The sequence below is a fragment of the Alosa alosa genome, chromosome 23, assembly GCF_017589495.1.
Source record: "Alosa alosa isolate M-15738 ecotype Scorff River chromosome 23, AALO_Geno_1.1, whole genome shotgun sequence".
NCBI classification, from domain to species: domain Eukaryota; kingdom Metazoa; phylum Chordata; class Actinopteri; order Clupeiformes; family Clupeidae; genus Alosa; species Alosa alosa.
In genome coordinates, this window is record NC_063211.1 from 7315119 (window position 1) to 7337875 (window position 22757).

Sequence of the window (22757 nt, forward strand, 5' to 3'; positions counted from 1 at the left end):
CATGCGCTATCAATCGTACCAGATGCGCGCCGGATGAAAAGAACTGTGGAGCCAAATCTTCTGAATTAAAACACAATCTGCTTGCTTGGTGCTGAAATTCAACAGAAGAACGAGATTACTTAGCGTTTGAGCATTGTGTCTCACGCTTTTGTGTGTAATTTCCCCACCCTGTCGAAATGGCAGATAAAGAGGGTACGTTGATATAGTTTGGATGTGAATATTCCCATGCTTTGTGCCGGTGTTGTGGCGTTGGTTGGTCTCCTGTTAGCTGGCTAGAACTGTGCAGTAATGCCGAGCTAGTTAGCAATGTAATATTGCTAGCTGCAAGATAAAGTTAAGTAATATGCGTCTGTCCTTCTCGCTTACTTTGCTCCTTCACTCGGTTCTACTAACGCATGATTTTTATTATTTTCACAACAGATGAAGCGATGGCTCAATTGCATAGATGTTTTCAATATTACAAACTTAGCCTTAACCCACGTTAGCTAGCTAGCATAAATAGCTAATCAGCTAACTTTAAAACAAGTACAGCTGAAAGCAGAGCTCCTAGTTAAACATTTTCTATCATAGGCATTAACTTCATATAACATTAACTCTGAATGGGCCGTTGTCTACTTTGCTTGTTGTTTTTGCACCATAAAGCCTTGGTGTTCGCCGTTTTGCTTTTCTGAATTTAAACGATAATTTCATAAATGAAATAATTTGGTTTTTAATTGCACATATTGTGAGGTATTAAATCACTTTTTATTCAACGTACTCTAGATGATTCAGTGTGAGGTAAATATGTTATGCAAATGTATTGATTGTGATGAATGATTGTGAAGGAACATGCTTTTCTATCAGTGTCTCATGGCCTTCTAATAAATATCATACTTGTAGTGTATGACGATGCTGTGGAGGAGAGGGTCATCAACGAAGAATACAAAATTTGGAAAAAGAACACGCCGTTTCTGTATGATCTGGTTATGACACACGCCCTTGAATGGCCCAGTCTCACAGTTCAGTGGCTGCCCGATGTAAACAGGTAAGACCTAACTAAAACATGAGTGGTAATAACATAACCGATGACAAAATAACTTTCACATACTGTAGTTGACCATCACACCACCACAGACTGTACCCTTCCAGAATTATTGGCACTTCTGTTTAAGTTGAAGTAATATATACAATACAATAATATATTTATTGTAATCTCACAATGAAAACAATGAGGAGAAACCAAGCACCTTAACGAGGTTCCCAAGGCCTTTGGGAATAAAAACAGCCCCACAACACACAGCCCCTCCACCATAATTCTCATTAGACATGGGGTTCTTTTCAGTATAGTCATTCATTTATGTACACCTAAAGTTTCTTGCCAAAGAATCTTACAGTAGACCACACTTCCAGACTAGCCTGGGTGTTCCCATGCTGCCTTGCGCGCGATTTGATTCACGCTGCTAAGGCAGCCTGGAGACCATGGAGCAAATTTTCGCCTGAGATAGGGAACCAATCACAGAACAGGGGGGAAAGCAAGACGATGATGAGCTATGCACAGACGCATTTGATATGTATTTTACAGACATTTACCGATATCTATTCCATTTCTTATCCAAAACAACGTCGAACTTGACACTGCGCTTACTCGTGAAAATTAGTTAAATAAATAAATAAATTAGTCTTAGCTATAAAAAAAACTAAATTAGTCTTAGCTAATGTTTGCCTGATCCTGAGACCTAAGCTGATAACAGAATGTTGACGTTTCCTTGACATTTTAATCAATTCACACACACACAATTCAATGGGAAGCTTTCTGACCCCGCACACTGACACACATCTTTTCTGTGACGTGAACCATCAAAGGGTCTATAGTTAATAGATATGGCATTTGAACATGCAATTTTGATAAATAATGTTTCGTTGATAATTTGACAACTGGCATCTCATACTTGCTTGTAGACCAGAGGGAAAGGACTACGCTGTCCACAGGCTGGTGTTGGGGACACACACCTCCGACGAACAAAATCACTTGGTTATTGCGAGTGTCCAGATCCCTAATGATGATGCACAGTTTGACGCTTCTCATTACGACAGTGAAAAAGGAGGTGAGTTTTTGTTGTTGTTGTTGTTGTTTGTTTGTATTTTTTGTCTTTTTTTCTGTGCCTAGTGTCAAGTAACTTGTTAGAAAGGACTGTCTCTTTATTAAGTACATCTGTTTACGAAGGAATGGGAAATCACATGATCCAAATATATGCCAACAACGTGCTTTACCTTCTGTGTTTCTCTTTTTTTCCAGCAGGTATGGTCATCCGTAATATCTTATTTTATGGGTCTGGAGTCCCTGTTACAGAATTTTGAGACTCATCGTAGGAAGGTCCCTGTTAAAGGTGGAATTTGCATACACAGAACACTGCCTACCAAGAAACATCTAATCCCCGGCATCCTTAGTACTCAGGAAAATTCTGATTCAGATATATCAGTTTACCCAGAGAAAAAAACAAACATGCATGTACTATGTATCTATATGCTCCTATGTAATCTGTATGTTATATGCTATATGTATCTAAATGCTGCTGATAATGTGCTCTCAGAGAATGAGATTAAAGGTTACATTAAAGGGTATATACTGTAAACGATGACTCACATTAGTAAGGTCATAGTTCATAGGTAAATTCTTTCTTTGAAAACGTAATCTTTATCAATTTACATTTACGGTACCTGGTTGGATAATATTTTTCTATAATTGTTATGATTAAAGATGTTTAGATCTATTATAGATTTAGTTTTTGAAATGCTTTCATCTAGTCTTCACACACACTTAACCATAGGTGTTTTTGTTTCCCTGTAGAGTTTGGGGGTTTTGGATCTGTGAGTGGTAAGATTGAAATTGAGATCAAGATCAACCATGAGGGTGAGGTGAACCGTGCACGCTACATGCCTCAGAACCCCTGCATTATCGCCACAAAGACGCCCACCTCCGATGTTCTGGTGTTTGACTACACCAAGCACCCCTCCAAACCAGGTGATCCACAGTTTTTCAAACTAGAAATTACAATGAACACAAGTGATTTATAAAAATCACTTCTATAGACCCTTTCAACAATAAAAACAAAAACAATGCTTGAACGTTCTATTTGGGCCCCAATCTACTTCCTCTGCATTAAGATAACATATGGAATGTTAAAAATGAAGCCTTGTGGGGCCAACTATGATGCTGATAATGGAACTCTCTTGAAAGGGTCTATAGAAGGACTTTGTGAAAGACTGTGTGAAGACTTTTAATTGGTGATCAATATGCAATGTGTCTACTTGAGTAAGAGAGGTATCCAGTGACCAGCTTTTAAATAGTGTCCGTCCATGTGTTCCGGGTACAGACCCCAGTGGAGAGTGCAGTCCAGACCTGAGGCTGCGAGGGCATCAGAAAGAGGGCTACGGCCTCTCCTGGAACCCTAACCTCAGCGGCAACTTGTTGAGCGCATCAGACGACCATGTGAGTGTCTCTGTCTCTGTCTCTGTCTCTCTCTCTCTCTCTCTCTCTCTCCTCTCTCTCATGTTTCAGTTCTCCCTTAAAATAGGTTAAAATATCATCTTAGTTACAGTATGGCAATGTATTGAAGCACCTCATTACAATCCATATTGCCATCAGATTCTCTCCAATACACGACCCTTATTTCAACATGAATTCCTAGAGTTATAATCCTTAACAATTTCAGATTCTCTCCGATACACAGCCCTTATTTCAACATGAATTCCTAGAGTTATAATCCTTAACAATTTCAGATTCTCTCCGATACACAGCCCTTATTTCAACATGAATTCCTAGAGTTATAATCCTTAACAATTTCAGATTCTCTCCGATACACAGCCCTTATTTCAACATGAATTCCTAGAGTTATAATCCTTAACAATTTCAGATTCTCTCCGATACACAGCCCTTATTTCAACATGAATTCCTAGAGTTATAATCCTTAACAATTTCAGATTCTCTCCGATACACAGCCCTTATTTCAACATGAATTCCTAGAGTTATAATCCTTAACAATTTCAGATTCTCTCCGATACACAGCCCTTATTTCAACATGAATTCCTAGAGTTATAATCCTTAACAATTTCAGATTCTCTCCGATACACAGCCCTTATTTCAACATGAATTCCTAGAGTTATAATCCTTAACAATTTCAGATTCTCTCCGATACACAATTCCTAGAGTTATAATCCTTAACAATTTCAGATTCTCTCCGATACACAGCCCTTATTTCAACATGGATTCCCAGAACAATTTCTATTCTGCACCTTACTGTGCTGTTATGAAGGATCCAGTTTGTAACGCACACTGTCTGTTTTCCAGACCATCTGCCTGTGGGACATCAGTGGTAGTCCGAAGGAAGGGAAGATCATCGACGCTAAGACCATCTTCACTGGACACACAGCTGTGGTGGAAGATGTATCCTGGCACCTGCTCCACGAGTCTCTCTTTGGCTCTGTGGCGGATGACCAGAAGCTTATGATGTGAGAACCCCCAGTCTCGCTCAGAGTAGATGACAAAAATAGAGAGATAGAGGGACCATAGATATCCAGGGTTTGTTTTGGGGGAACAAAGTTATGGAATTTGAAAAAAAATGGCAATTTCCAGGCCTGGAAAAGTTTTGGAAAACAAAAAACACCCCGAAAAGTTTTGGAAAAGTCATGGAAATTTGCTTCACCCATTGCAATTCTGCTTAGAAATGTATCACGTTTGGGCAGATCATGTCGCACACTTCCTTGTGTATGTCGCGCGGAGACCAGAGACCGTCGTTTTCTGAAAGGAGCTACTCTGCCCTCCCGCTACTCATTCGACTCACTTCCATTGCTGTAGAACACACAAACAGTGGAAGGGAGTAGGGAGAGGGCAGAGTAACTTGTTTTGGAAAGCCCAATTATATTTGGTTGAACTTAAATTCAACATTGTAGGCCTAGGCTATGTGCTATGCCAGGAATATAGGCTACCAGTTGAATCACGTCTAGCTTAACTTGGATAAATAAGACAGTTTTTTTTTAATGGACAGCTTACGTTTGGTGCATTAGCCTTTAAATCAGTTGTTTAGTCATGCAAGGACCGAAAATATTTCAGTCGATGTCATGCACACCAACGTTGTAGCCTATTCCACGTTGTTTGCATTGAGATTATCTCTTTCACTGTTGCCGAGTCAATTTTGTGAAGATTCGGAAACGTGGATGGGTTGCCGTCAGCATATCAGTAGCGAGTGTGCCAACAAATTATGTAGGGGCAGGTTTGCAGCTGGGTGGCATTTTGCGTCCGTGGTAGCCTACTTGGGGTTCTAAAAAAAGATGCTAAAAAGCTGCAGGAATTAAACATGCAATAAAGATATGGGTCATGATGAACTGACAGAGTTGAAGAAGAGCTAATTAGTATTACATTAATCAGGATTTCAATGTGTGGAGGGTATTTCTGTAGTAGCTATGTGTAGGGTTCTCTGGCTAGTTATCATGCTATCTTTAGTGGAAATCTGGGCAAGACAAACCATGGACATTTTGGTATTACTTAAAAATAGTTATTCCTTCACATTCAGTTATTTGTTATTTATTGGTAATTTTGTTTGTTATGTTTTAAACAAAAATTAAAAAAAGACTCATCTCCTTTAAGTAGCATCTCAATATGCGTGGTGTGATGTGAAATACATGATCTGTTGGGCATTGCATCGTTTCACTGTGTCACATGTTCTTTCTCTTTCTTTTATAGCTGGGATACTCGATCTAACAACACAGCAAAGCCCAGCCATTCGGTGGATGCCCACACCGCAGAGGTCAACTGCCTGTCCTTCAACCCCTACAGCGAGTTCATTCTGGCCACTGGCTCAGCTGACAAGGTTTGCGGATTTCCCGTTTAAAAAGAATCATGTTTCATGGATGTAAACTCCTCACCTTTTAGGTGAGATGCGCCCTTTTGATATTAAAACAGGTCATCTACAAGATTTGTACAGTGTGAAGGAAAACTTATTTGGGGATGGGAGCGCAGTAGCTGAAGAACAACGACACACTTGCTTGCGGTTTCCAAGGGACTCAACCAGTGGTGAAATTCAGCTGTAGTTGTACATTAAGTTCTTACAGAATCCTTTCAGAAACACAGCAGCAGCACAGCAACAGGTATCATTTTTGTAAATGGGGTGTTTAAATGCAGGGTCAAGTTCGAAGTCAAAACTTCGTTTTGCACCCCCCTGCTATGGTTTCTTAGCCTGGTAGGCTCTTCTCAAATCTCGTTTGAGATTAGAAATGGGTTTGGGGGACCTTTTTAATTCACTTCCGATTTCCAAGGGGCGTAACCTGCAATGAACTTGATTCATGCTATTCAGCACGGTGGCTTTGTGGGACCTCCGTAACCAGAATCTGAAGAGTAACAAGTCCTTTCTTTTCTTTAGACGGTGGCTTTATGAGACCTTCGTAATGTGAATTTGAAGAATAACGTGTCCTTTCTTTTCTTTAGACGGTGGCTTTGTGGGACCTCCGCAACCTGAAACTGAAGCTGCACTCCTTTGAGTCGCACAAGGATGAGATCTTCCAGGTAATACTCTATAAATAGTATGTAGCTTTTCATCGTGGATTTCCAAATTGTCTGCACTGTATTCCACCATCCTCGCTACAGATGTGTGGGTTTAAGGGTCATTCACACCAAGAATGATGATGATAACTATAACCATAATGATAAAAGCGTCCACACTGAACAACGATAAACAAAGTCTCCTTGTGTTAATGAATGTGACGGCTAAAATTTGAGAGGTTCTGATTAGCTTTTTATCGTTCTCCAAATCGCTCTGAAAGTGATCCCCAACAATATCGCTCTTCAAGCCGTTATAGTTTATGCGTGAACATCCGTCATTCATATTAACAAGAACGATATTTGCTTATAGTATATCGTTATCGTTCTTGGTGTGAATTACCCTTAAATCTGGCTTTTTTCAGTTGAAAGCGTATGCTGCCCAGGGGTTTATTGCACTGACAGTGATGTTTTACTGACTTCTCCGGCAGGTACAATGGTCCCCTCATAACGAGACCATCCTGGCATCCAGTGGCACGGACCGACGACTCAATGTGTGGGACCTGAGGTAGGATAGAACCCTCGCTGCTGTTTAGAATAAAGCATTCCTGTCCTCCATCAGCGCCAAAAACGGGAAAATCAGGTTCTGTTGACATGTTAATGGTGGTGGGTATAGTCGGTATAGGTAATGACTCCCATTTTCCATTTCCATCCAAGTTGAACACTGTCCAGTGAGCTTTACTCAGTGCCAGTCAGAGGTTACGGATTTAAACTCTGGTGCCAATCCCATAACTCTGTGGTCTGTGATCCTGCAATATGAGACTCTCATTATACCTCCCAGAGGTACAGCACACTGGGGACTTGGTATGGGGGGGTAAACGGTGGTATGGGCGGGAGGGTAAACGGTATGCCACACTGAAGACTTGGTATGGTGGTGGTTTGGTACTGGGGTAAATCGTGCTGTGTCTGAGTGGTGTTTTGTGTTTTTCAGTAAAATCGGGGAGGAGCAGTCAGCTGAGGATGCAGAGGACGGACCTCCTGAGCTCCTGGTGAGTCCTGGAGATCTATTAGACCTCAGACATAACTATTTGGATTAGGATTGCTATTGGGCAATTCCACGGAAAATTGACTTTTTGTCACATCCATAACGCCAGTGAAATGCCTTGGCATTTGTATGATGTGAATGATAACATAAATTTTTTGCGCATTTTTTCTCATTTACATTTTTCAGCCAAAAATAGCAAATGCTCAAATTTTTATGTAATCATTCACATCATACCATACCATCACATTTTATTGGCGTTATGGATGTTACAAAAAAATAAATTTTCCATGGAATTGCCCTATTATTAGCATGATTTAGACCTCAGACTAGGGTTGGGCGATGTTCCCTTAATTGGCTTTTGACGATGTTTACCGTAAAACATTGATGGACGATATTGCCCGGGGGGGAGGGGTGTATATAGTCAACATTAATTATCATATGTCTGTACAGAATATGTATAATTTTCTACATAAAATGACATAGCCGTAGCTTACAGTTACACAGCATATTATACATATATGGCCTAGTGAAAGTGGACAACTGAGAGACTTGGGCTACCGAAGTTGTGTGCAAGATCTGCTCTAGTGAAATCCTCGTAAAACATGGACAGACAACCAATCTGAACACTTCCATGTGCACCAACCAGCGGAATATTACACATTGTTAGTAGTCTATAGCTCATATGCAACGCATCTCATACCACGTTATTACCGGCCATGCCGACTATGAGCAGGGGCAGTAGAAAGTGAAAGTAAGGGGCTGTGATCGCACAGTCCAGGCTACTGGAGGCAGGAAGCGGCAAACAACTTTTACAAATAACAAATACTGATTACCACGAAAAAAATATTAGAGCTATGTACAGCGCGAGACGAAAAAAAAAAGAATAACAATGTCACAATCAGCAATAATATTTGAATAAGAAGGTAGTTTCACATAGATAGTCTAAGTACTTCATTTTTGCACTCTCTGGCTGACAGTCTTTAAAGTACTCTGCATATGCATCAGTTCTAGGCTCAACTTCATTTCCAGGGACACATTTTTATGTTTTAGCCTATGTTAAAGCAGGGTTTACAGAATTAGTGCGTGCCTGGCTTGTGGAAGAATGGCATCACAATGGTTGCTTCCCATCGTGATGTCTGTAAACCATCACGATCGTCCATCGGCCCAACCCTATCTCAGACGTAACAATTTGGATTAGGATTGCTATTAATTAGCATGATTTAGTTCCTCACCCATGAACAGATTTGTAAATCTTCTGTTGGTCCTTGTTTTGTCATCCACATAGTTTATTCATGGTGGACACACAGCCAAGATCTCTGACTTTTCCTGGAATCCCAATGAACCATGGGTGATCTGCTCGGTGTCAGAGGATAACATCATGCAGGTTTGGCAGATGGTGAGTGTCAGGCGTAAAGCAGGAGAACTGCTGCTTTCCGTAGCAATGAGGTTTAAACTGGAAAACGGGTGTCATCACAGCCGCTAGCGATAACATTAATTCTGACAGACTGTATGAATAATGATAAATAAGTGTATTTGATTAGACCTGTTTTCCGGTTTAGTCTTCTAACATTCTTATAAACCTCATTATGTTACTACCTTGTTATAGGTAGATGATTGGCTTACTACGTATGATTTGAATTGTCTTTTTCCGAAATGGTGCTATTGATGTAGAATGGTTATCTGTACAAACTGTTCATATTTTCTTCTGCAGGCGGAAAATATTTACAATGATGAGGAACAAGACACCCCTGCTTCAGAGCTGGAGGGGCAGGCCTCATAACGCCGCTGCCCGTGGGGCAGTTGAGGGGGGATTGGGGATACTGGCACTTCAGAGGCCCCTGAAGGTCCCTCAGCTGCAAGAAACCGGTTTAGTTTCTCCGCCTCTAGTTTCTATTCCTCTGCATTCCACAGAATAGTGAGCGCCACTCTATCCCTCTTCAGCCCGCCAACAGCAGGTTGATGTGGTCCTTATTGAAACAATCCCTTTCGTAATCAGTGTTGGGTCGGTGTTGCTGGAACGGCCTCCAGATCTCTTGCAACCGGCTTAGTTTCGTCCTTCATGGTCATGCTGAACAGAGCTTCGCATTGTAGAGGGGATGAGGGTGGCTATTTTTCAACAAATGCACTTGACAGATGCAATCTAAGGTCACAGCATCCTGATATGACACACCCTTTCAGGGCCAGATGGCAGGGTAACATTTTCTCTTCTTCAGTTTTTCTTTTTGTGCTTAACCTGATGAGAATTGCAATAAAATGTTTTGTAATAACTTTTAAATCATTGCTCTTCACTTTATATACTTAAACTACTTAAAACTGAAGTATTTGCTCAGTCAATTATTATTCAGTTAATTAAAACCAGTTGGATTCTGTGAAAGCCATAAAATAATTCAGGCAGTGAGCCAGGTCGTCCATTTGGGAGAAAAGAACAACCAGTTAATTTCTAAAGCATTCGACAGTCTGTGTGCAAGGGAGTTCTGTTACACATGACGTGAATGAAGAGGCAAACATTCCAGTACTAGAGTTGAATAGTTTGGAAAATTCTACAAAATGTTTATTGAAAAGCAAGACAGGACAGAACATCTTTGTTTACAATCTCGGGGGGAACATAAGCTCATTTTGGGGGGGAAATAAAGCTTTTCAAAGCATTGTTGACTCCAGCCTCTTTCACAGCAAGATTCACCTGCAGAGGTAGATTTCTTGCATAACCTGAGAATCAAACTGAGGCATTGCCAAAGACAAGAACATTTTTTTTTTTTTTTTAAATGTGTGGCAAAGTACCAATCATTTCCAACCACCCAAGGGCGACTTCTCATTGAACATACCATCACTTAACCCTTAAAGGTGTAGGTTTTTGAACGTTCTAAGTTCCGCAACAATTGAAGGTTCTAAAATTCTATGTTGAATTCAATGAACCCAGATATTCTTTAGAACATTCATTTCTCAACATTCCCTTTAAGGGTTAAAGGACATTGGATGGGCATATAACAACACCACACTCACTGCTCAGGTGTTCATTGCATGTGTTGAGGTGAAAATCTTGCGAGGCACAAGCGAGCCTCTCCACAATCTAAAAGCACATTCACATTTCTAATGGGTTAGTGAAGAGTATATAATTATGTATTCTGAAAGTCAGGCTGGTTAAAAGTCTACTCCATATGGTTTAAGTTCTCAATACAAGTCAGAGGCTGGTTGAAGTCTACTGATCCCAAATCCATTCTCTTGTTTGGTCATTAGTTTGGCAATGTACAAACATCCCAAATCTCCCCAGGACACTGCCACTTTATATATACAAAACTGCTAAGCCCTTCAGCCCTCTGCCAACACTACATGGCCACTGGTCTGATCAGCATGTCCATTACTATTAAGACCAAATGTTTTTAGCAAACACATCAGCAATGATTAGAATGCTATGGATGTTTATGATTACTTCAATAGACCCTTCTAAGTTGAAAAATGTCAAATTACTTAGTTTCATTATTAATATTGTTTTGGCAGGCTGCAATGCGCCTACCTGGAATGTCAATGAATGGAACATTTTCAAAAGCATTAATAAATGAATGTCTCTTGTAATAATTTTTCTAAGAGACCCTAAACCATAACCTAACCTAATGTGGACAGCAAACTCAGACCTGAGAGTGTGGCATGGTAAACCCTGTTTCCTTTCCATTGGATGACAGACACTAGAGGGCATTAAGGCCGTTTGGCAACAAGGGTGAATTTCTACATTCATTCAGTTCAGTATTCCACATTGTGAACTCCACAATACCTTCTGTTCCAGCGAACATCAGTATGGAGTGTAACGCATGAATTATACTATTTTATTCATGTTCATTACTGAGTAAACTGTTTCTTTAAAAAGGAAAAAAAAAAAAAAAAAAATCAGAATTTTCAGTATATAAAGTAAAGTATCAAATGTGTCAAGGCCCCATATGTTCGAAAAGAAAATGTCCCGGCCACACCAGACAGTTGAATCAGTCCACTGATCCACAGGAGCACAACAGCATGATCAACATCAAATCATCACAGGAAACATGATTCTCCTAAGAGCCAGCAGCAACAGCTCTGTCAACTGACTCAATTCCAGTACAATGGGTGAACAGGTGTGCGCTCACCATAGTCATACTAATGTTTAGCCATTTAGTTGCTAGAACGAATCCATTTACGCTCCATGCCTCAACACGTGTTTGTTCAAACAGATTCTGGAACTCAAACTGATCTCAAATGGTGCAAGGAAGTGGCAGCAGCATTTCAATGGGACCAACATTTTGACACTGAAGTCAACAACAGTGTCCATCCAAAATTAAATGTACATCAAAAATGTTGATAGCAGCCTGATCAAACTAGCCCTTGAACTCAAGTCGCCCATGATGCACAATCACTAAAGGCAGACTCCAGATCCACAGAGTAAAAATAGTCTAGTGAAAGCTAATATAAATTTTCACCCAAACTTTGGAACCCAACTTTTACGGTTTTGCGTGACCTTTTGCTGCAATATGGTATAAAAGGGAACTTCTTTTCCCTCATAATGCCCAGACATTTCTGAAGTTATTAGGAGGATGGTCAGAAACAAAAAATAGGTGACTGTTAATCAGTTATGCTTGGCTAAGTCAACAAAGCAATGTTTTTAACATTATATGCATCTGGAATATTTATTCTGATCCCACAGGCCAGAGATGAGAGCTACATCTTTTAGATGGAGAACAAAAATGGTCCCACAGATCAGCAGAGAAGAGACTGAAAACAGAGACTCAGAATAAGAAAAATAAACTCTAAAGCTGCTGCATGACAGCCAACTTTGACCACATGAAATTTCCTAGGAAAATATGTATGTGGTAGATGGAACAGGAAAAGAAAGAAGTGCTCACCACCAAGCCTAGCATCCCCATGTACAGAGCGGTTATACTCACTAACGCAAATGCAAATGCAAATCTCTTCTCAAATCTTTATAACTATTACACAAAAATATATATACCTCCACAAAAAAAAAAAAAAAAAAAAGGCAGCAGCCCTGGAGGGGCCTGGCTCAGACGTCTAGTTGCTCATCGGTGAGGAGGGAGGAGGGCTCTCCGTCCGGATGGAGTCCAGGCTCCTCTGTCCCCGGCACTGCCTCCACGGGCTCTGCGTCTGCGTTAGGCTCCGGTGAGCGGCTGCTGTAGGATTCCTCTGGCTGGGGGTCGGGGGGCCCCGTCCCCTCCTCCACCGGCTCCTGACCCTGCATGGTCTGCAGCTTTTCGTTGAGCTCGGTGCGTTCCTTCTGTAGCGCCCGGCACAGCTTCTCCAGCCGCTCCACCTTGCCTTGCTGCGCTTTGTAATGTTTGTCCCGCAGGGTTTTCTGTAGGGCCACAGCAAACAACATGGCTCAGAGCAAAAACAAACAAACAAAATTACGACAGTGATCAGTGACTGTTTGTAGTCATGCTGGAGGCATTGCATAACCACACAACTGACCACCCTCTCACCTCCTCCGCCATCTGAAGCAGCGCCTGGTTGTTGGTCTCCCATTTGGTTCGCCACAATGTCGTCTCCTTCTCTAACTTTTTTATCTTCTTCGTCATCTGCGAACAAATGAACAGACGTCACTTTGGCTCAAACAAGTGTGTGTGTTGAGATACTGATTCATACTACATACATTTGGGGCAGCTGTGGCCCACTGGTTAGCACTCTGGACTTGTAACCGGAGGGTTGCCGGTTCGAGTCCCGACCAGTGGGCCGCGGCTGAAGTGCCCTTGAGCAAGGCACCTAACCCCTCACTGCTCCCCGAGCGCCGCCGTTGTAGCAGGCAGCTCACTGCGCCGGGATTAGTGTGTACTTCACCTCACTGTGTGCTGTTTGTGTTTCACTAATTCACCGATCGGGTTAAATGCAGAGACCAAATGTCCCTCACAGGATCAAAAAAGTATATATACTTATACTTATACTATACTAGACACAAGTGTGTGTGAGTTCAGATATTGATTTGTACCAGACACCACCCACCTTTTCCATCTCCTGTCTGAACGTGGAGAACACTTCATTACTCTTGGCCAGAGTCGTCTGAAACTCTTCAAACTTGTCCATGTACTGGGAAAGCTGCAAGACAGCGTAAATGATCCTCAGGTAGGTAAGGCCGAACTTGCATGTCAAAACACATCAAGAGAAAAACCGTGAGTCTGAAATACCTGCTGCTTCAGTTGGATCTCCTGTTCTTTCATCAGTTCACATTTGTGTCTCGTCTCTGTAGCGTCTTTTAAGAGCTGGATGGAATTGTGGAAAGTGCAAGCACCTTTCAGTTAATGATTGCATCGATAAGACCAACACAAAATCTACTGACATATTCAACCCATCTGGTCCCTGCTTTAAAGGTGTGACAGTGAGCACACCCTGAATCTACCGGGTAGCACAGGACATTCACACACCCTGAATCTACCGGTGACTCACCAGCTCTCTCTCCCGCTGTTGCCTCTCCTCCACCTGCTTCATCAGCTCTGCCGTGCGCTTCAGGTTGGCGTCCACCAGCTGCTGCTGCAGCTCCTTGTGCTTGAACACCTTGTCAATATGCTACAAGTAGACGGGGAGAGGGTTCAGCATTGGTTCATCGTCTCACAAAAACTTGGATGTTTCTGCGGCCCGCCGTCTATTGGCCATGAAAAATACTGGCCCGCGGCCAAAGTTACTTGCCGACCCCTGTTCTAGAGTGTAGCCTACAGATGAGGTGTTTGTAACTACATACCAATGCTAGAGATTTTGTGGGCTGTACTACAAAACGATCAACCTGTTCTATGAACAAAAAAAGTTAATGTACAGGCCTGCCTCAACCACTTCCAGAGGTCACTCTGAACAGGAGCATGCACTTAATTACTACTTATGGGCATCATCCTGGCACCACACTGACTGCGATGCCAAGAGGACCTCCTCTGTGTGAAGGCTGGCTGCAGCTCACCTCCTCCCGTAGCTCATACTGCTCGATGATCTTGTTGAGCTTGGCAGCCAGCTCCATGTTCTCCTGCCGCAGCTTACGGTTGTGCAGCCGGTGCTGCTCCAGCTGGTTCTCGATCTCCTTCAGCGTCACCTGGAAATGCAGCATGGCCTCCTTCCGCTGCTCCTCGTACTCGCGTGAGCTCCGCGTGTTCTCCTCCTGCCACGGCCATGGAGGGGGGGGGGGATGTGGACATGAGCATGTTCACAGGGCTCTAGAACCTTATATCACTGAAAATGTAGGCATGTTCACAGGGCTCTAGAAAATCATATCACTGAGAAGATAAGCATGTTCACAGGGCTCTAGAACATTATATCACTGAGAAAATAAGCATGTTCACAGGGCTTTAGAACATCATATCACTGAGAAGATAAGCATGTTCACAGGGCTCTGGAACCTCAGGCAGGGATGTTTCTGAGCCCTTTAGGTAAATCATTCTAATGGACCTACCCAAGTCCCTTCTTAATGATGCTTGAGTTCTTGGCATCAAGTTTCATTACATTTTGGGATTACATAAAACTTGAGACTTTCACCGGGAATTTACACCGCAAAAAAGACCCAAGCAAGAGTGAAACGTAAATTGATCAATTTACACTGCCTCCATCTCTAGCGTCAACACAACAATGTTGCCTCTGCCTCCATATCTAGTGTCAACACAACAGTGTTTATCCTTGTGTTTTCATAAAAATAAAAATAGAAGTGAAGCGTAAAAATACACTTTCCTCTACTTTTAATAGCTGTAATAAATGCCAGTGTAAGTTGATACTGATTGTAATGGAATTCAGGACCGGGCGCTTGAGGAGCGACGGAAAGCCGCTTCCTAAACGTCTCTGGTGTAAATTCCTCCAGTGTTACCTTCAGTGTCTTGTTGTGCCGCTGCAGCTCCCTGCAGAGACTCTCCAGCTTGCTGCGGGCCAATATGGCCTTGCTGTGCTCCCCCTGCAGATGCATCTTCTCCTTGGACAGCTGGGTCTGCTTCTTCTGCAGGACCTTCATCTGCTTCTGCATACTGCGACTCTCCTCCAGCTAACCAGACAAACATATCAAACATATTACAGCTCTCCTCCAACTAATCACACACACACACACACACACACACACACACACACACACACACAAACATATTACAGCTCTCCTCCAACTAATGTCTCTCACACACATGCACACGCACACACACACACACACACACAAACATATCACAGCTCTCCTCAAACTAATCCAGTGGTTCTCAGGAGTGGGGAATAGACTAGAGACATGTATTTTGCGCCTATCTTTATTAATGCCTTTCTTTTTTGACAAGGAAGATCAGTTTCAATACAAAATAGCCGCACACAAACATAGGAGTCATAAACATACCGACATACGAATTAAAACATCATCAGATCCAGCAGACTTAAGAGGGGAAAAGGAACATGGAACCAAAATGTGAAAATAATATTTTAATGTTACCATTTTGCTGGGGTGATTGGGTCAGGTGAAATTCCCCACCTCTAAAGTGGGGCATGACAGAAAAAGTTTGAGAACCACTGAACTAATCACAGACACATATCAGACATATTACATGAAGCAGGGAATTGGTGTCTGGTCCATTTTTTTACAGCAAGTCCCTTTGAGACGCTCTTTATTGTATGGTGAATACAACATTGGAACAACATGGTCCAAGCCCTTTGTTAAAGGTACTGCAAAACAAAGCTTTGTTATGCTATACATTGATTTTGCTACAACAAAACACCTTTATATTGAGTCCATTCCTCCGTCATCACGCTCCCCAAAAGTATAGACTATGAAGCACATTGTCTGTAAAGTGTGCCTTTGTTAAGAGGTGCGACTGACATGGCAGTTTCCCCAGTATTTTTCTTCCTCTCCATAAACTATTATCAGAGCTACATAAACGTATACATATACAAGTTAATGCCCTTACCAGATCAGCATACATCTTGCACAAGGCAGCTAGTTTCTCTTCAGGAGTGGCCAAAGTATTCAGAGCTTGCATTAACAAAAGTACTTCTTTCCCTGCAAAGACAACACACAGAATCATAATTCCAAAAGTAATGCAAGGTCATTTCTACACTCTGGTATCTTTATCTTATGTAATTCAATCAAGAACTGAATCGTGATTGTGATCATACAAAAATAGGCAAAACACCGTTATGGCTACTCTGGAAAGGCATAACATCATGACAAAACTTGTGTCGGAAACTAAGGAACTTACCCAAGCCTTTTCTGTCCAAACTTTTGTCAGAAGCCCTATCCAGTTCACCAACGAGCGGGTCAATTTGACAGTCCTCGCGCCCTGGTGTCTCTCCCCTCTCTTCCTGTATGCAGCAACTGCTCATCATGTCCCCAAAATCTTCCAAGTTGTCGGCGCATGGGTTATCCGAATTCGGAGGGGAGCTGCTGCCTTCGACTAGTCCCCGCGCAGAACCCACGTCGATACCGCTAGCCTCCATCATTCGACCACAAAACTGAACGAAACAGTGCACACGTTAACTCCAACGTTACAGTATTTTAGGCGGATTCTTAGAGCGCACTCAGGCAGAGCGAACCTGACGTACAAGCACTTTTGTGTGAAACATAGAACTGGCACAAAAAATGTAATACAGTTATAACGTTGACTACAACACCTGCTTGCCGAGTACAATGTGTTGTTAATCAAGCGGTGAAGCTGAAGCCTTTAAGGCGCTCGAGAGGATTACCACGTGTTCCATAGCACACAAGTAAAACACCGACGCACATAGACAGCTACAGGGGCAATTCTGTATCTGATTATTCTGTACCTATTTGGCGAACTATCACAAATCAAATCATTGTACAAGTTCAACCAAACAGCACAAGTAAAGCCCGCTAAAACAAAAACAACAGCATCTGTTAGGCCTAAAATACAGTAACAACACGTACTTGAAATCTCGCCTGAAATGTGTCACTGGCTGAATTAACTGCAAGGAAAGTGCATTACATAATTCGTAGCAAGTCGCCAAAATATGTTAAGTGTGATGGATGTCAACACACTCGTGTTAAAGTTACTGTAACAGGTTGCTGACAATCATTCCATGTGTGACCATTGTCATATCTAAACAGGTCGAATAAGAGATGCCTCTTTCGCTGACCTGGTTCACAGTTACATTAGTAGAATCCGCACCGGATGGAGCAACAGCAACTGTTTTAAAAATTGTTAGTGCTATCTGAAGCACTTTTGACCAAGCACAAGTATGTGGTCCACTTGCAAGCTTTTTGGGTTATTTTAAGCAGATAGCTAATGCTAACTAACGTTAGCTTGCTAACGACAACTTTCCGTACAAGAAATCTGAAATAGGAAACATAGTGTCTGTATCTTGTGTTCTATTCATCACATAAGACCAACCACATCGGCTTGTATTTAACATTTAGCGTTTTGCCGATACGGTTGTGTGAAACAGATTAGAACGATAAAGAGCGTTACATTACCAAATTATTATATCCGATGTGAAGCCAAGTCCAAAGGCTGTGTTTGTAAGCTAGTGATGGCTAACTATAACCTAATGTTAGCTTGATGCTAATAACCTCTACTTCCGTCGAAAATATTGTTCACCAAGCTCGTGCAAAAAATACTCAACACATGAAGAAGACAGACGTTACTGGGGGGAATAACGAAATACTGTCAACATGTGATAACCTGAACGCATGATAAGTAACCGCAAGTATGCAATGCGAAAACCTACCTGAATGTTTTCAGTGTTTAAATCGACCCTGGTATCTGAGTAGGTCGCCATATTGTGACGAAATACTGAACAAGTAAGACATAAGGGAGCCTGTTGAGAGGGTCCTCTGAATGAGGCCTATCACAAAAATGTTTTAGTTTTAATTTTCTAATTTGATAAATAGTCCCTGATTGAACTCCGACACGAAACACCTACCTTCAAATAAAAATCCACTACTTTCAGTATTTGGTGAGGTTTATTAGAGGGTCACCAGGGCCTCTGAACAATCAGGTTTCTGCTGTTCACTGAGCCCACTCAGGTGCATAAAGGTGCTTTTGGTTCTTTTCACTATATGGTTCCATGTAGAAACAATTGCTTTGGGTTGAACCTTTACATCAAGTGAAAGGTTTTCACATTGGAAATGGTTCTTCAGAAAGACTAATTTCATGTCTGTTTGCCTTTATGCTATTTATAATAACTATTTACAATAACTCCCCTATTTGTCCCATAAGAGGAGAATCTTATTCTGAGAGACAATGCAGTTTACAACCACTTGCACACAGACTTTATATCCAATTGTATTTATTTTTGACTTATGTGTGATATATGTTTATATTATTAATTGCTGCTGTAATACCCTTGTTTCCCTTTGAGGATGAATAAAGTAATCTATCTTTTCTTAAATGGCTCTTCAAAAGAACTATCACCTTGAGGGTTCTTTGAAACACTACAAAAGGTTCTTCTTTGGCATTGTTCCAAAGAACCAGTTTTGGCAACATTCGTTTTAGAGTGCATATTCTTTCACACAAGCTTACTTCACAGACCACTTGAAGGTGCAAACAATACGTTTTGGCTGATTTGACCATCAGTTAACGTCAAAACAGGCACCTTACTTTGGATAGACAATAGCAATATATTATAGAAGAGATTAACGTCAAAAAATTTAGAATGGAGTAACTCAACATTAGGCACCTCCGATATGTTTAGTGTTCTAAAGATGTCAAATAGCTCGTTATAGTTACCAAAATGATAGCTAAGGAGACAGATGTAAACACACATGGATAGCTATACAAGCTGTGCTTTCACGTTTTCAACTAAACACGACAGAATACTTTTATAACCCTTGAGCCAGATTTTTTCTATGTGATCTCAATGGAGATACAGCTTTTGTTTGCACCTTCAACATGACATACCTGTTACCGCCCACAAATATCAACAAATATCCAAAAATGCCTGTATGTTTGTGTGAAAGAATAGCTTTAGAGAAAGAAATGAATAGCCTATCTGGTTATGTTTGCATCACTTTTTTATTAAAATGGACACTTCAAAATCTCACTGTGAAAGAAAGGTAAGGAAAAAGAATAGGCATCAAATTCAACTCGGCGTGTTTTACAACCAAATCAGAAATTAGAACAAAAACCCCACAAAAGAAGCAAGAAACATGCCTATCATAAGCTTTCGTACAACTAGTCATACTATAGTTCACATTTTAAGTATTGTCTGCATGTTCATGGCCTCTTGGGGTACTGTAACTTTTTCATTAACCATGCAGGATGTTCATTACGTAATGACAACTGAATATAGATATCTCACATTAAATACTGCCCTGAATGCCATTATGGTCCCTCAGACAAAGTAGGAAGCTGTGAACATGGAAGTCGGGCTCCCCGGTCTCTCTGCGGTCTCTGAGGCTCCTCAAATTTCTTGTTCCCCTCTGAAGTTTAATCTGAATCACAGTACAAATGTAAGTCCCAATTTAGTAAACAAAACAAAAAAACTCGGTGTAATTGCCAGTTACGTTTGTATCCTTCCAAACCCACCTTCCACCTTGTCACTGTCGGGCAAGCCTCATCTCCTTGCGAAGGTCATCAGGATTAAAACTGCAGGTATCAAATGCATCGCTCACAAACTCAGACACTCCTGGGCTGGCAGAGATATCATCTTCGGCCTGATACAAAGCAACAATTGACTCATGGTATTCAAAATACCACATACCTTAATCATACCATATCTCTATCTTAATTAACAGTTCAAGGCTCTGCTGCTAGATGTACCAGTTTTTTGTCTCAAAGATGTAGTCAACATTAAAGACAAAAATCACAACAAAGACAGAAAAACTTTTAAATGTTAGCTGTAAAAAAAAAAAGAATGAAAGAGTAATGTACCTCATTTGTCTTTGGGGTTGTCATTGTAATATGAGAAGTGGCAGACATCCTCTCTACACCAAAGAGTGTAATTAGTAGATAGTAAATAGTTATTATATTGCACCTATATTGTCAAAGTACACAATTTTAGTGAAATGGCTTACACGTTGGATAAAGCAAATCTACTGCTTGGCCTGTAAAGCAAAAGGATGCAAACAAATAGTACCTCCAAGATGTACATCTTCTGGACCAATCACATCCGCTTCACTCTCTCTCTCGTGCACTGCTTGTTCCTTTGTTGCCAGTGACTGTAGCTGAGCTGACTGCTTGATCAGGGAGACTCGGTAGAAGTAATTCCTCCAGAATCTGTCCTCCTTTATACTGAACACAAAAGCTACAATTGTTGCTCTCCAAAATAGGTTTGAACTCAATCAATGTGAAATCAGACATCAACACACTAGCATGCAACTCAACATACAGAGATGTGACATAGATGTGTCTGTACCGTTGTGTTTTAATGTGTCTGTGCTGTAACACAAATTGCCTCTCGAGGACATCAATGTTTTTTTAAAGTCTAAAGAGAAAACTGTTGGAACTCTAGTGAAGAACTACAATAATATTAAGTAGACAGTAACTGTTTTGGGACCAGAGCAAAACGCATCTGGCTCAGTAGTTCATCTTCTTTTAGCATCACCAGAGCAACAGGGTACATCTCCTCAAAGTCAAAATGGAACTGGAGCCCGTCTAGGGGGTCGCATAGGAAGTTCCTGCGGTCCTGGAAGACATGCAAGGTTGTGACATGCAATTTGAGGAATGCTGAAAAACAGTTGCTGAGAAAGTCATCCCTTGAGAATTTACTCAAGTAATCCAACAGAGATACTATCACTAGGTATGGAATAATGTATAGCATGACTTTCTGGGAAAATGGTCTGGAGATACTTTTTTTAACAAACTATTTATGATCATTTTGGATCTCCTAACGTTGGGATGGCCCGTTCAGTTCCATATAACATTCTGGAGAGCTGTGTGATAAAATAGTCACTCACCAATGATAGAGCAAGGATTAGTTGCTGAATGGTTTCTTCTTCACTGAAGCCCTCCCAAGGAGGTACTGCTACCTCTGGAAATATAGTTGCCATTAACATTCTAAGAACAATATAACACAAGAGATATTCTAGACTTACTGTCCCACCTAAATATAAAATAAAGGTACCCAAAGGTTGCGTATACTTTTGACAAGAGGGGGCTTGTGAATGATATATAAAACTACCAACAGAAATTGTAAACAAGGATCCTGTAAGGTTGAAGGCAACAGTCTGTGGTTAACTATTTTGTACGTTGTCCAGGTGTATGTAGAGATACACATGACACAATGATAATTATCTTATTAGAATTCTCAATGATAACTTACCTACTGTTTTTGTGTGTTTTTCATGTAAAAACTTCTTGTGTTCTTTGTAAAAAGCTCCTATTATAGTCTGACCAAGACATCAAATTAGTAACATTAAATATGTGACATTACAGATTTCCAAAAGAAACAAAAAAAAAATGTTGGAGCCGGTAAAGCCATTATCAAAGTGTCACCTTGTCAATGATACCATCAATGCTGCCCTGGTCTACACTCCTCCAGATGGTCTCTGCTGTTACAGACACCGAGTCAGAGATCTTCTTGGTGGCATTGCTTGCTAAACTGAGGAGGAATCCTGTGTAAAAACAGTTACAGAGAAGTAGATTACCGTAGCCCTCACGCGTTTGCTTGAGTGACAGACTGCGATGCGTCGATGTCCTATGCTTAATTAAAAGTAGGCCAAGTTAGACTATACAACAAGAACTTCCCAAAATGTCCAAATGCCCGAGAAAAAATAGGCTAACAAATACAAGTTGGATATATTACTAAGTAAAACTCATACCACTCAGGCCTTCTTGTTGCTGGATGAACTGCTGAATGGATTCTTCCTTATTGCCATCGTCTGCGTTTAGCTCATTCTGTCGGATATCTTTGTCGCTGTCAGGCATCTGGTCATCTTTAATCTCTTCCAATTCATTTTCATTTGAACTATGCAAACCAAATAAGGAGCCCAAACCTTTCAACATTGCAGCATATACAATAAGAGACGCCAACGTGGCAACTGGATACTTTACGCGGTCTTCTTCGCAGTTTGCATTTAAACTTATCAGTTCCTTAGCCACAAGATAGTCGCGACCTCACTGGGATAAACAAACGTCACATGACCCGCACACTATTGGCTGAGTGTCTGTGAATGTAAAGAGTAGCCTACCTGTCCATGCAGTCAGAAGCCTATTAGGGCCTAATAGTAAAGTCTTGCGGACATCTTCACTTTTCGGTATCAAGAGAATAAATCTTTTCATCTCATCAACATAAAAGGCATTTAACTTCTCAAATGAACCACTCAAATATGCTATA

At 41.2% G+C, this 22757-nt stretch overlaps 3 protein-coding genes across 9 annotated transcripts; 1 reads left to right on the plus strand and 2 right to left on the minus strand.

Moving 5' to 3' along the window:
- Window positions 1–21: 21 nt before the first annotated feature.
- rbb4l (retinoblastoma binding protein 4, like) lies at window positions 22–9831 on the plus strand. 4 transcript variants are annotated; one of them, XM_048234724.1, is made up of 13 exons: window positions 22–192; window positions 880–1024; window positions 1939–2084; window positions 2276–2278; window positions 2828–3001; window positions 3354–3469; window positions 4328–4488; window positions 5720–5846; window positions 6461–6538; window positions 7000–7079; window positions 7503–7560; window positions 8842–8952; window positions 9268–9831. In XM_048234724.1, the coding sequence occupies exons 1-13, from the start codon at window positions 177–179 to the stop codon at window positions 9334–9336; spliced, it is 1284 nt and encodes a 427-aa protein (XP_048090681.1). In that variant the 5' UTR covers window positions 22–176; the 3' UTR covers window positions 9337–9831. The 4 variants fall into 4 exon arrangements, with proteins under 4 accessions (XP_048090681.1, XP_048090682.1, XP_048090683.1 ...); XM_048234725.1 differs by having other exon boundaries at window positions 7003–7079; XM_048234726.1 differs by lacking the exon at window positions 2276–2278.
- A 241-nt stretch (window positions 9832–10072) lies between these two features.
- Window positions 10073–18469, minus strand: txlng (taxilin gamma). Of its 3 annotated transcripts, none has more exons than XM_048234723.1 (10): window positions 18405–18469; window positions 16724–16976; window positions 16433–16524; window positions 15367–15537; window positions 14476–14670; window positions 13974–14093; window positions 13715–13789; window positions 13533–13625; window positions 13016–13111; window positions 10073–12888 (listed from the first exon to the last, which is right to left on the minus strand). In XM_048234723.1, the coding sequence occupies exons 2-10, from the start codon at window positions 16962–16964 to the stop codon at window positions 12580–12582; spliced, it is 1392 nt and encodes a 463-aa protein (XP_048090680.1). In that variant the 5' UTR covers window positions 16965–16976; window positions 18405–18469; the 3' UTR covers window positions 10073–12579. The 3 variants fall into 3 exon arrangements, with proteins under 3 accessions (XP_048090680.1, XP_048090677.1, XP_048090678.1); XM_048234720.1 differs by lacking the exon at window positions 18405–18469 and adding an exon at window positions 18210–18287; XM_048234721.1 differs by lacking the exon at window positions 18405–18469 and adding an exon at window positions 17956–18183.
- A 1007-nt stretch (window positions 18470–19476) lies between these two features.
- Window positions 19477–22727, minus strand: LOC125288432 (synapse-associated protein 1-like). 2 transcript variants are annotated; one of them, XR_007192488.1, is made up of 10 exons: window positions 22243–22727; window positions 21917–22035; window positions 21744–21810; window positions 21379–21452; window positions 20968–21107; window positions 20559–20713; window positions 20354–20406; window positions 20009–20136; window positions 19782–19914; window positions 19477–19523 (listed from the first exon to the last, which is right to left on the minus strand). XR_007192488.1 is itself a non-coding variant. In XM_048234798.1 (9 exons), exons 1-8 carry the CDS (start codon window positions 22424–22426, stop codon window positions 20020–20022), a joined length of 909 nt encoding a protein of 302 aa, XP_048090755.1. In that variant the 5' UTR covers window positions 22427–22727; the 3' UTR covers window positions 19477–19914; window positions 20009–20019. The 2 variants fall into 2 exon arrangements, 1 of the variants encoding a protein (XP_048090755.1); XM_048234798.1 differs by having other exon boundaries at window positions 19477–19914.
- Window positions 22728–22757: the final 30 nt, after the last annotated feature.

Bases quoted from the DNA above. Each gene is read 5' to 3' on its own strand.
- rbb4l (XM_048234724.1), top strand. The intron at 3,002-3,353 runs GTGATCCACAGT...TTCCGGGTACAG, and splicing joins CAAGCACCCCTCCAAACCAG to ACCCCAGTGGAGAGTGCAGT. The intron at 3,470-4,327 runs GTGAGTGTCTCT...TCTGTTTTCCAG, and splicing joins TGAGCGCATCAGACGACCAT to ACCATCTGCCTGTGGGACAT.
- txlng (XM_048234720.1), bottom strand. From the start codon at position 18,260: ATGGCGACCTACTCAGATACCAGGGTCGATTTAAACACTGAAAACATT. The intron at 16,525-16,723 runs GTAAGTTCCTTA...TTGTCTTTGCAG, and splicing joins TTTGGACAGAAAAGGCTTGG to GGAAAGAAGTACTTTTGTTA. The intron at 14,671-15,366 runs GTAACACTGGAG...TGGCCGTGGCAG, and splicing joins GGCACAACAAGACACTGAAG to GAGGAGAACACGCGGAGCTC.
- LOC125288432 (XM_048234798.1), bottom strand. From the start codon at position 22,426: ATGTTGAAAGGTTTGGGCTCCTTATTTGGTTTGCATAGTTCAAATGAA. The intron at 22,036-22,242 runs GTATGAGTTTTA...GTTTTTACACAG, and splicing joins GCAACAAGAAGGCCTGAGTG to GATTCCTCCTCAGTTTAGCA. The intron at 20,714-20,967 runs GTTACTGTCTAC...TTTTGTGTTCAG, and splicing joins TTTGCTCTGGTCCCAAAACA to TATAAAGGAGGACAGATTCT.